The sequence below is a fragment of the Labeo rohita genome, chromosome 25 (genome assembly GCF_022985175.1).
Source record: "Labeo rohita strain BAU-BD-2019 chromosome 25, IGBB_LRoh.1.0, whole genome shotgun sequence".
In the NCBI taxonomy this organism is placed as follows: Eukaryota; Metazoa; Chordata; class Actinopteri; order Cypriniformes; family Cyprinidae; genus Labeo; species Labeo rohita.
Window position 1 is genome coordinate 12,754,247 of NC_066893.1, and position 13,601 is coordinate 12,767,847.

At 38.6% G+C, this 13,601-nt stretch overlaps 1 protein-coding gene across 3 annotated transcripts in view; it reads left to right on the forward strand.

The window, feature by feature from the left end:
* Positions 1 to 13,601, forward strand: part of magi2b (membrane associated guanylate kinase, WW and PDZ domain containing 2b) — a 131,970-nt gene that overhangs the window by 60,421 nt on the left and 57,948 nt on the right. For all 3 annotated transcript variants that reach the window (XM_051100216.1, XM_051100218.1, XM_051100217.1), the window contains exons 3-6: positions 2,466 to 2,585; positions 4,905 to 5,120; positions 8,587 to 8,806; positions 9,769 to 9,848. In XM_051100216.1, the coding sequence (XP_050956173.1) occupies positions 2,466 to 2,585; positions 4,905 to 5,120; positions 8,587 to 8,806; positions 9,769 to 9,848 (636 nt within the window). The remainder of the gene's footprint in view (positions 1 to 2,465; positions 2,586 to 4,904; positions 5,121 to 8,586; positions 8,807 to 9,768; positions 9,849 to 13,601) is intronic.

The window sequence follows — 13,601 nt, forward strand, 5'->3', positions numbered from 1 at the left end:
ATGGAGAAGCTAAAAATCTGTTGGGACTGATTTTTTGAAAATCTGCTTTAGTCGGAGACGTGGCCCAGCGGGAACAGCATGTGCTGCTTGTGCGGGTGTTATGAGTTCAAATCCGGCTCGTGTCAGTTCCCAGTCCTGAGTGTAGGTGTATCTAGTCTCCAAACAGGTGTTTAGTGGGTTTAACTGGTCAGCCAGCTGGTCTACCATCTTGATCAGCTGAAAATGTGTCCAGAAGCTCCTCACAGTTTAAAATAAACATTTTAGCATTTTTTTCTGTTAAAAAAGTGTTTTAATTTGTCAAATGTATCTATATTCTGTTTATGATTGGGGATATTCTGTAAATTACGAAGATCTGGCCGAGGTAAGGCTGCTTTCGACGGCTTCATGAGCTCTGAACGTCCAGTGACACCCTGGAGCTCCGATAATGTCAAAGCGAATTTTTAAAACATATAAACAAGTACATTCTCATCTAGAAACTCTTAAAATTACATTCCATGACACAAAAACAGTATAATTAATAAAATTGTACTGTATTTGGGCGTCCACCATGACACAAGCGGAGTGATACAAACGGTGAAGCGGTTGTAGTTCCGATGTCACTAGAATATCGCACTCCTCTCAGCCAATCAGATTTGAAGACCTGTTGTATACATACATATGCATTCATAATATATTTGATTCTGAATGTTTCTGATTTTCTCAGTGGCATTTCATATTCATTTTATGTCTCCTTGGTTATCATTAGTCTCATCTGATGACCCATTCGTTACATCTGTGCTCGCTGTGAAGAAAAATCAAATCTCGCTATTAATTACCCACCTGATTAATCTTAAATTGTCTTTGAATTGCCAGAATTAATAAAACGGTAAATTAATTTCTAATGCATTGTAATTTTTCACAAAAACGTGAATCGACTTTTTGAATATAGTCAGCTTCGTATTGTAAAGATTCACGTGCTCAAGTGCTCACTTTGGCATTGAATAATAAATGTTTGATTGACCTGATTACTGGTCATTGGAAAGGTAATTAAAGTCAACCTGCAAAAGCAAACAGCAGAGATAGACTCTTTCTCTCACTAGGAAGTTCACAAGCCCAACGCTGGGTAATTTTTTTTTTTTTCCAGCTCTGATTTTTGTGAAATCAGAGACGATTTGGTTGAGAGCTCAAGGGACTGGATTATGATATCGTTGCTAAGTATGCGTCTTGCAAATCCCCAGTGCCTGATTTCTTAAGAATGTTTGATTACCCTCAGAAGACTCAGCCTCGGTTAATGCATTAATTATGTGCCCGATTTACATAAACAGTCAATATGGAACTTGGAAACGACACTTTGCGGGTTTTCAGAGTTACTTTATTGCGTAGTGTTTTTGAACTGTCTGTTTGTTCCTATTTGGTTTTAAAAGCTGCTCCAGAAATTACCAGAAAGTACCATAGTGCCACCAAATGTTTACGTACACCTTGCACAATCTGCTAAATGTTAATTATTTTACCAAAATAAGAGGGATCATACAAAATGCATGTAATTTTTTATTTACTACTGACCTGAATAAGATATTTCACATAAAAGACATTTAAATATAGTCATAATTTGAACCCTTTCCAACAATGACTGTATTATTTTGAGATCCATCTTTTCACACTGAGGACAACTGAGGGACTTTAAACGCTCACTGATGCTCCAGAAGGAAACACAGTGCATGAAGAGCCAGGGGGTGAAAACTTTTGAACAGAATAAAGATGTGTACATTTTTCTTATTTGGCCTAAATATCATATTTCTTTTCATTTAGCACTGCCCTTCAGAAGCTACAGATACTTACATGTTTCCCAGAAGACAAAATAAGTAAAATTTACCCTGATCTTCAAATTCCAAAGGTTTTCACCCCCCCCAACTAGTAATGCGTTTTTTTTTTTCTTCTGGGGCATCAGTGAGTGTTTGAACCTTCTGTAATAGTTGCATATGAGTCCTTCAGTTGTCCTCAGTGTGAAAAGATGGATCTCAAAATCATACAGGTTCAAATACACAAAAATGCATAAGAACCAAAGAATTTGTGGGACCTGAAGGATTTTTCTGAAGAACAACGGGCAGTTTAACTGTTCAAGACAAACAAGGAACTCATGAACAACTATCACTAAACAAAAACATGGCTGTGGATCATTCAGGTAACAACACAGTATTAAGAATCAAGCGTATGTAAACTTTTATCTTTAATGTGAAATATCTTGTTCAGGTCAGTATTAAAAAATAACATGCATCTCATATGATCCCTCTTATTTTGCTAAAATAATTCAGATTTTGGAGATTCTGCAAGGTGTATGTAAACTTTTGACCTCAACTGTATATTGCTTTTATCATGTATATTTATTGTATAATTGTATCATATCTTATCTTATACTATGACAGGGCTTGTGTACTGTCCTGTGTAGTTTAAACAGCCTGACTGATATGTGTTTTTTTTGTCTGCAGGCACGACGAGACAGCCCAAAGAGGGGGAGGTCCCCGGTGTGGACTACAACTTTGTGAGCGTTGAGCGGTTTATGGAATTAGAGAAAAGTGGGGCTTTATTAGAAAGTGGAACATACGAAGGTAAGTGAAATACACTGTTAAACCTCCCGCATCTCAATAAATCATCACCTCTCGAAATAAAGCTTATATCACACCTGTTACACCGTTGCGGCCTGGAATATGAATTTCCTGAAATTTGCTCGATGTTACCGCAAGAAGGAGCGCGTATATCTTTGACATTGAGCAGAGGTATTCAGAACTAGTGCAGTTTGGTCTCTTGAGAGCCGACACTGAGGTGTGTGGACTACTTTCAGACGCAGGTTTCTTTTCTCTTCATGAAGCGAGGAAGATCCTTCCCATGACTCTGTGAGGCACAGCATCATAACATATCAGCTTCAGTGACAGGCACTGAGAATAACTTATGTTTTGTCTAAAACAGCAGAGAAATACAAATGTGAGATTTTTGACGTTTCGTGTGATGTCAGTAAAGAAATGTTCTACATGCAGTTCTGATAAATTACATTTAATGGGAATCATAATAGTTATCGGTGGATATTAGAGTGATTTTCCCCTCATTTTTAAATTAACTTTGCAGTCATCTAATACTCATTTAAAGTTAATATTAATTTAATGACACTGTTTAATGTAATTTTCAGCACAGTTCAAAATGAATATCCAGTCTCCATAATACTATACATTATAAGGTTGTAAAGCCGTAAAGGATTAGTTCATTTCCAGAATAAATATTTCCTGATAGTTTACTCACCCCCATATAATCCAAAATGTTCATGTCTTTGTTTCTTCAGTCAAAAAGAAATAAAGTTTTTGAGGTAAGCATCCAGGGTTTTTCTTCATATAGTGGACTTCAATGGGGATCAAGGGGTTGAAGGTCCAAAATGCAGTTTCAATGCAGCTTGAAAAGGCTCTACACAATCTCAGCCAAGGGGTCTTATCTAACAAAACGCTCTGTCATTTTCTTAAAAAAAATAAAAATGTATATACTTTTTAACCTCAACTTCATGCGTGACTTACGTGGATGTACAGACCCAGTGTTTACAAAGCAAACGTGCAAAGAAAGTCAAACGGCATTTACAAAAAATTTTGGAAATTTTGATTTTGGAGGAGAAATTAAATGAGATCTTTTTTTTTTTTTACCCTTCCCTACCTTTTTGAACCAAACTAACCAGGCGTGACCTTTAGTGTGTAATTACGTAATGCGTGAAGCCGTAGACGCGCATCGCAGAAACAGTTCAAGATGAACATCTGTGGTTTAAAAAATATGTAAATTGTAATTTTTTTTTAGAAAATGGTCAATCGTTTCACTGCATAAGACTCTTATTCCTCAGCTGGGATCTTTTAGAGTTCTATCAAGCTGAATTGAAAATGCAGTTTGGACCTTCAAACCATTGATCCCCACTGGAAAAAAAAAAAACGTAATTTCTGTTTCACTGAAGAAAGACAGACATGAGTGTCCTGTGTTTCTATTTCAAATGCTGTCCTTTTCAACTTTCTATTCATCAAAGATTGCTGAAACAATTGTATCAAGGTTTCTACTAAAATAATAACTGTTTTTAACATTGACAATAATAAGAAATCTTTCTTGAGCAGCAAATCAGCATATTAGAATGATTTCTGAAGGGTCGTGTGACATTGAAGACTGGAGTAATGATGCTGAAAATGTAGCTTTCCATCACAGGAATAAATTACATTTGAAATAGAAAAGAGAGTTGTTTTTTTAAATTGTAGAAATATTTCACAATATTACTGTTTTTACAGTATTTTTTGATTAAATAAATGCAGCTTTAATGAGGAAAGAAGAAAAATTGCATATGCAAGTTTTTGTCCAATTAAATGCTCTCCTAAATGAGAATCCACCATCTGTCTCTGACTAACAATAGCTAGCAACAAATCACAATTCACTTCAGCTCAGTGAAAACAGCTGTTTTTAATTTAACAATTTAAATAGAATTTGGCACAATATGTAGGTACTATATATTAATTTTATAGTTGTTTTGTGATTTTTGTTGAGGTGATTTCAGTTTTTTTAAGTTAGTCCACCCCCAGTCTATAATTCTGGGTCATTCAAATGAATCTATGAACTTCACCTCTGCTGTTTCCGTCCCCACAGACCTGCAAATGAATTCATAAAGCCTTTGCCGTAACCACACCGGAGCTCGGTTTTTAATCATTAAACAGATTTCCCTGGATACACATGATTTCTTTTCAATCTTGAATGAAACGATTGAGTCGCCGATGAACGAGTGTGCCGTAACGGCAAACATCACCCAGAAAAAAAAATAACTCTGGCGAAGTTATTGAAAGGTTACTTCAAGTCTTTTTGCATGCCAAGTAGCAGCAAAAGCAGTTTTTTCAAGTTTAAGTTTTTTCTGTTGTTTCTAGATAACTTCTATGGCACGCCAAAGCCTCCTGCCGAACCCACGCCGATGCTGTTTAATGTGACGGACCAACTCTTGCCCGGTGCCCGACCCAGCGCAGAGGGAAAAAGGAAGAGAAATAAGTCCGTCAGCAACATGGAAAAAGACAGCATTGAGCCACCAGAAGAGGAGGAGGAAGAGAGCCCTGTCGTCAATGGAAATGGCATCGCCATCACACCAGGTTACGACCTAACTCTGTTACTGAGTTTAAACTGACCCGACTGAGTCAATTATGAATGTGGGCTTCATGGCTGCTACGGCTCGAAGATGTTTCAGACGAGAGTCTGATGCTGTATTTAAACTTTTCAGTTGTTATGTGACTCCAAGATGATGTTTTGAATCATACTGAGCTGTTGAGGCTCTTTTTAGTAAGGCTGGTGATATTGATAAAAGGGATAGTTCACCCAAAAATTAAAACTGTCACACGATTTACACACCCTCAAGGCATCCTAGGTGTATATGACAGACGAATGTAGTTCTAGGACCCTATAAAATCCATTTTAGTTTTTCCAAAATTCTTTTTTTTTTTTTTGCAAATTCCGTTTTTATCCATTTAAATTTTTCTGGACTCCTTTTTAATGGTTAAATTAAATTGTATTAATCAAAATGCATGTCTAATTAACTGAAATCTTGAAACTTAAACAATTTAACATCAATATTAAAAGTTAAACAAAAATTACATATTTAGGGCCCAATGAAATGTTTAATTTTTTTTTCCACCTTGTTTTATTGTTACCAAATTCTGTTTTACCATGTCTAATTATTTGAATGCCTAAAAACAAGTTTAATTTAGTCTTGCAATTTTATGATTTTTTTTTCTGCTTATCAGATGAAGGCATAAACCATTAATTTACACTGGCCAAAATTATAAATGCAACGCTTTTGTTTTTGCCCCCATTTTTCATGAGCTGAACTCAAAGATCTAAGACTTTTTCTGTGTACACAAAAGGCCTATTTCTCTCCAATATTGTTCAAATCTGTCTAAATCTGTGTTAGTGAGCACTTCTCCTTTGCTGAGATAATCCATCCACCTCACAGGTGTGGCATATCAAGATGCTAATTAGACAGCATGATTATTGCACAGGTGTGCCTTAGGTTGGCCACAAAAAAAGGCCACTCTAAAATGTGTAGTTTTATCACACAGCACAATGCCACAGATGTTGCAAGTTTTGAAGGAGCGTGCAGTTGGCATGCTGACAGCAGGAATGTCCACCAGAGCTGTTGCCCGTAAATTGAATTGTTAATTTCTCTACCATAAGCCGTCTCCGAAGACGTTTCAGAGAATTTGGCACTACATCTAACCGGCATCACAACCGCAGACCACATGTAATTACACCAGCCCTGGACCTCCACATCCAGCATCTTCACCTCCAAGATCATCTGAGACCAGCCACCCAGACAGCTGCTGCAACAATCGATTTGCATAACCAAAGAATTTCTGCACAAATTGTCAGAAACTGTCTCAGGGAAGCTCATCTGCATGCTCGTCATCCTCATCGGGGTCTCGACCTGACTGCAAATGCTCACATTCGATGGCGTCTGGCACTTTGGAGAGGTGTTCTCTTCACGGATGAATCCCGGTTTTCACTGTACAGGGCAGATGGCGGACAGCGTGTATGGCGTTGTGTGGGTGAGCGGTTTGCTGATGTCAACGCTGTGGATCAAGTGGCTCATGGTGGCGGTGGGGTTATGGTATAGGCAGGCGTATGTTATGGACAACGAACACAGGTGCATTTAATTGATGGCATTGTGAATGCACAGAGATACCATGACAAGATTCTGAGGCCCATTGTTGTGCCATTCATCCACGACCATCACCTCATGTTGCAGCATGATAATGCACGGCCCCATGTTGCAAGGATCTGTACACAATTCCTGGAAGCTGACAACATCTCAGTTCTTGCATGGCCAGCATACTCACTGGACATGTCACCATTGAGCATGTTTGGGATGCTCTGGATCGGCGTATACGACAGTGTGTTCCAGTTCCTTCCAATATCCAGCAACTTCGCACAGCCATTAAAGAGGAGTGGACCAACATTCCACAGGTCACAATCAACAACCTGATCAACTCTATGCGAAGGAGATGTGTTGCACTGCATGAGGCAAATGGTGGTCACACCAGATACTGACTGATTTTCAGAACCCCTGGACCCCCCAATACAGTAATAACTGCACATTCTAGAGTAGCTTTTTATTGTGGCCATCCTAAGGCACACCTGTGCATTAATCATGATGTTTAATCAGCATCTTGATGTTCCACACCTGTGAGGTGGATGGATTATCTCGCCAAAGGAGAAGTGCACGCTAACATAGATTTAGACAGATTTGTGAACAATATTTGAGAGAAATAGACCTTTTGTGTACATAGAAAAAGTCTTAGATCTTTAAGTTCAGCTCGTGAAAAATGGGGGCAAAAACAAAAGTGCTGCATTTATAATTTTGGCCAGTGTAAGTTATCTTTTCATTAATTTAATTAAATAAATTTTATTTTTCGGCAAATAAAGGGGATTTACTATTATTACTATAAAACGGTGAAGAAATACGTATGATTATTCCTTAAAAATAAGGTTTTGATCAATTTAGTAGTAGTATTGCGTACATTCTGTAATGTATTTCAGCCACAATGTCTTTGAGTTAAACCAAACTTTTATTTTGACGGGTTGCCCTGAATGCCTTCAAGATATGACATTAGTTTTACACCAATGCTAATGCTAATGGTAAAATGCTCATGAAGTGACTCTCAGAGCAGGTCTGGAGGTGTTGTTCATTTATTTATGTCCTCATTTAGTGAGACGACAGATGCTGAAATCACCGCGAGTGTCACATGCACTTCAGTACGAGTAGTAAACGAAACCCCGCATCCACGGCATTCATAAACACAGAGACACAGAATATGCAGGATTCATATTTTTTGCGGCTTAATATTTACAAATACTAGTCCATATCACGATTTGATTTAAGTGTAACGATCCACTTTTGATTAATCCATCCAGACAAATTCCATGACATTCCGTGTTAAACTGTAAATTCCGTTTTTATTACTAGATTGCGCAATTCCGTCCGCGTTTTCCACATTGCAGAAATCATAGGGCCCTACAATTGGAGTTATATTACAAAATGTCCTGGTTCTTCCAAGTTTTATAATGGCAGTGAATGGCTGTTGAGATTTTGAAGCCCAAAAAAGTGCATCCATCCATCAAAAAAAGTACTCCACACAGCTCCGGGAGGTTAATAAAGTCCTCCTGAAGTGAATCAATGCGTTTGTGTAAGAAAAGTATCCATATTTGCAACTTTATAAACTGTAATCTTTAGCTTCCGCTAACTGTTTACACGTGTTCACGAGAGAGTGGCAATCTAGTGGATGACGTAGGATGTAGACATAGTATAAACTCGAGAGAACAGCAAAGGAAAACCTGTCTCCTCTCCTCCTTGTTTTGTACTTCTAATTCGTATCCGGTGTTTTGTTTTCTTCTCTTGCGGTTTATAAAGTTTTAAACACAGATATTTTGACAGTGCTAGTCATTACTTGTTTGTTTTATGTACCTGTGTCTCTTTGTACCATCCTTTATAACACTCTCCTGTAAAGTAAGTCTCTCAGTCAGAAGGTCATGCTCGACAATGATTCATTTTGTTTTCCCTCACAGAATCGAGCGAACATGAGGACAAGAGCACCGACGCTTCCGGAGATGTGCCCGTCCAACCGTGCCCACCCGAGACCCCCACCCTCACCGCCACAGATGCCCCAGAGGAGGAAGGAGACGCCCCCAAATCCCCACAGGACTCCCAGGAGAATGATGACCTGGGCCCTTTGCCAGATAACTGGGAGATGGCCTACACTGAGAAAGGAGAAGTTTACTTCATAGAGTGAGTGAAGTGCACTTCAAAGCACACTTCATATGAAAGAGGTGTGAACATATGGAGTGCTACCTGTTGCGGCGTCCTCTTTTACAGATCGTTACAGATAGCTGAATTATTTATGTGTGCCGTATTGTGCTCACTCAGTTCATTGGAGTTCAGTTTACTGCATTTTGCATTTTGGAATGATTTGTTGAACTTCAGTACATGAAAAAGATGGAAATGTACTGTAGCTGAAATTATATATATATATTTTTTTCTTTTAAAGGTATGCAATATAAATAATTGAGGTAAAATTATTTAACGAATTTATAAAATATAGTCACTTTGTATGAATAATTTGATTAATGTATAAATATTAATTGTAATTAATTTTCATCATTTCAGTCAGATTGAATCAGATTTTTAATTTTTTTTTTTAATTCTAATGTCAGTTTTCTTTTTAAATTTAAATCTGCAATACTATTAGAACATTTGTTTTAACATTCCTGTAAAAAATTCTTTAAGAGTTTTTATTTAATTCATTTTATTTGGTTTTAAATAAAAATATTATTCTTAGCACTAGTACATGGTACCACTTCGATTAGGGATGAACTGACACATTGGTTTTTGCTGAGCCATGAATCGTGATGGTGCATGAATCACTATAAAACTGAATCTGCCAGAGTAGCTGAGGGAAGAGTGCTTTTAAGAGCAAGAGAGAGATGTTCCTCTCCCTCCCAGCTGTCCTTAATGAGAAACGAGGGACTTATTAAAAGTATTGATTGTCATTGTGTTAACTGGAAAACCCCCAGCCGCTGTGAACGGGGCCTTCTGGGATTTCTAGTCTAGAATGTTTTACATTTCAAAGTGAGGTTCGAACTAACATTTGCCTGACATAACACACACAGAGACACTTTCAAATCATGGTAGTGAAACTACACCGTACATACTATTAATTGTTACAATATTTATTTTTATTTTTTTTTTAGTCACAATACCAAAACAACGTCATGGCTCGACCCTCGGCTAGCGAAGAAAGCCAAGCCCCCGGAGGAGTGTGAGGAAGATGGTGAGTGTTTGAGTGTGTTAACAAGTGTGTATGAGTGTGCTGCTCTCTTTTACGCTTGGAGAAATTTAATGTCGTGACCTCTACTTGTATTTTCCCTCCGGAGATGTACAAGTAAAAGATTGTAACATGAATTCTGAGCAGGAGGTTTCCATTTTGTGGGTTTGTTCCTGATGTCAGAACAAGATCAGATTATGCTCTGGTTTCATCAAACATCCAGAGTGACAAACTACTAGCTCATGATGTCTACATGCTGTGTTTATGATTGACAGGTTTATTCAGCATTGATGCACCTATTTGTGTTTATTCATTTGTTTGTTCAACCATTAATCCAACCATCCATGAAGCCATCAATCTATATACCAATTAATTTGTTCATTCATCCATTTGTCTATAAAGCATTTATCTTTCATTCATTGGTTTGCTTGTTCAATCAATTGTTCAGTCAAATATCGATCTATTGATCTCTCTATCTATCCGTACATACCTCCATCTATCCTCCATTCGTCCATCCATTCATTAATCCATTGCTTGTGTAATCATTTGTTTGTTTGTTCAGTCATATTGCCATCCATCCATCTATCCCTCCATACATATATACATACATACAACATTCCTCTATGGTTTTTATTCATCCATTAAGTTATTTGTCCTCTGTTCATTAATGTGTTTGTTTGTTCTTTCATCTATCCACTCTTCCATCCTCTATTCGTTTGTTTTTTAGTTAATTCACCCATCCTATAAATATCTAGCCTTCATTGATTTTGCTTGTTTAATTGTTTGTTTAGTCGTATTGCCATTCATTCATCCACCCATCCATCCATCCATCCATTCATTTACCCATCATCCATCCATCCCTCCATCCAGCTATTCATTCATCCATCTATTTGCCCATCTATCCAATCATTCACCCATCTATCCATTCATTCATTCATCCATCCATCCATTCGTTCACCCATCCATCATCCATCTGTCCATCCATTCATTAATCCTTTGCTTGTTTAATCATCCAGCCATTAATTAATTAATCCATCCATTAATCCATCCATCTATCCATTCACCCGTCCATCCATTCACCCATGCATCCATCCATCCATCCAACCATTCATCCACCATCCATCCATCTTATTCATTTACCCATCCATCAATCCATTCGTTCATTCATCTATCCATCCATCCATCCATTCATTCATTTACCCATCCTTTCAACCATCCATCCATCTATTCATTTACCCATCCATCAATCCATTCGTTTACCCATCATCCATAGACCTATCTGTCCATCCTTCCATCCATCCATCCATCCATCCATCCATCCATCCATCCATCTATTCATTCAGCCATCCATCAATCCATTCATTCATCTATCCATCCATCCATCCATCCATCCATCCATCCATCCATTCATTCATTTACCCATCCTTTCAACCATCCATCCATCTATTCATTCACCCATCCATTAATCCATTCATTCACCCATCCATCCAATTATTCACCCATCCATCATCCATCCACTCACCCATCCATCATCCATCCATCCATCTATTCACTCACCCATCCAGCCATTCATCCATCCACCCATCCATCCATGCATCTATCTGTCCATCTATCCATCCATCATTAATCCATCTATCTATCCATCTTATTCATTTACCCATCCATCAATCCATTCGTTCATTCATCTATCCATCCATCCATCCATTCATTCATTTACCCATCCTTTCAACCATCCATCCATCTATTCATTCACCCATCCATTAATCCATTCATTCACCCATCCATCCAATTATTCACCCATCCATCATCCATCCATCCATCTATTCACTCACCCATCCATCCACCCATCCATCCATCCATCTATTCATTAACCCATCCAGCCATTCATCCATCCACCCATCCATCCATGCATCTATCTGTCCATCTATCCATCCATCATTAATCCATCCATCTATCCATCTTATTCATTTACCCATCCATCAATCCATTCATTCACCCATCCATCCAATTATTCACCCATCCATCATCCATCCACTCATCCATCCATCCATCTATTCACTCACCCATCCATCCACCCATCCATCTATTCATTAACCCATCCACCCATCCATCCATCCATCCATCTATTCATTCACCCATCCATTAATCCATTCATTCACCCATCCATCCAATTATTCACCCATCCATCATCCATCCACTCATCCATCCATCCATCTATTCACTCACCCATCCATCCACCCATCCATCTATTCATTAACCCATCCACCCATCCATCCATCCATCCATCTATTCATTAACCCATCCAGCCATTCATCCATCCACCCATCGATCCATATCTGTCCATCTATCCATCCATCATTAATCCATCCATCTATCCATCTTATTCATTTACCCATCCATCAATCCATTCATTCACCCATCCATCCAATTATTCACCCATCCATCATCCATCCACTCATCCATCCATCCATCTATTCACTCACCCATCCATCCACCCATCCATCTATTCATTAACCCATCCACCCATCCATCCATCCATCCATCTATTCATTCACCCATCCATTAATCCATTCATTCACCCATCCATCCAATTATTCACCCATCCATCATCCATCCATCCATCTATTCACTCACCCATCCATCCACCCATCCATCCATCCATCTATTCATTAACCCATCCAGCCATTCATCCATCCACCCATCCATCCATGCATCTATCTGTCCATCTATCCATCCATCATTAATCCATCCATCTATCCATCTTATTCATTTACCCATCCATCAATCCATTCATTCACCCATCCATCCAATTATTCACCCATCCATCATCCATCCACTCATCCATCCATCCATCTATTCACTCACCCATCCATCCACCCATCCATCTATTCATTAACCCATCCACCCATCCATCCATCCATCCATCTATTCATTCACCCATCCATTAATCCATTCATTCACCCATCCATCCAATTATTCACCCATCCATCATCCATCCACTCATCCATCCATCCATCTATTCACTCACCCATCCATCCACCCATCCATCTATTCATTAACCCATCCACCCATCCATCCATCCATCCATCTATTCATTAACCCATCCAGCCATTCATCCATCCACCCATCGATCCATGCATCTATCTGTCCATCTATCCATCCATCATTAATCCATCCATCTATCCATTCACCCATCCATTCATTCACCCATGCATCCATCCATCCAGCCATTCATCCATCCATTCATTCACCCATCCATTCATTCTTTTTCCAATCCTTTCAAACATCCATCCATTCATCCATCCATCTGTTCATTCACCCATTCATCAATCCATTCGTTCAAACATCCATCCATCCATCCTTCCATCCAGTTATTTACCCATCCATTCATCCATCCATCTATTCATTCACCCATCCATTAATCCATTTGTTTACCCATCCATACATACATCCATTCAACCATCCATCCATCTATTCATTTACCTATCCATCAATCCATTCATTTACCCATCATCCGTCATCCATCTATTCATTCACCCATCCATCAATCCATTTATTCACCCATCCATCATCCATCCATTCATTCACCTGTCCATCAGTCCATTCGTTCACCGATCCATCAATCCATTCATTGACCCATCCATCTATTCGTTCACCCATCCATCAATCCACCAATCCATCCATTTGTTCACCCATCCAGCCATTCATGAATTCATTCATCTGTCTATCTGTTCATTTACCCATTCATCAATCCATTTG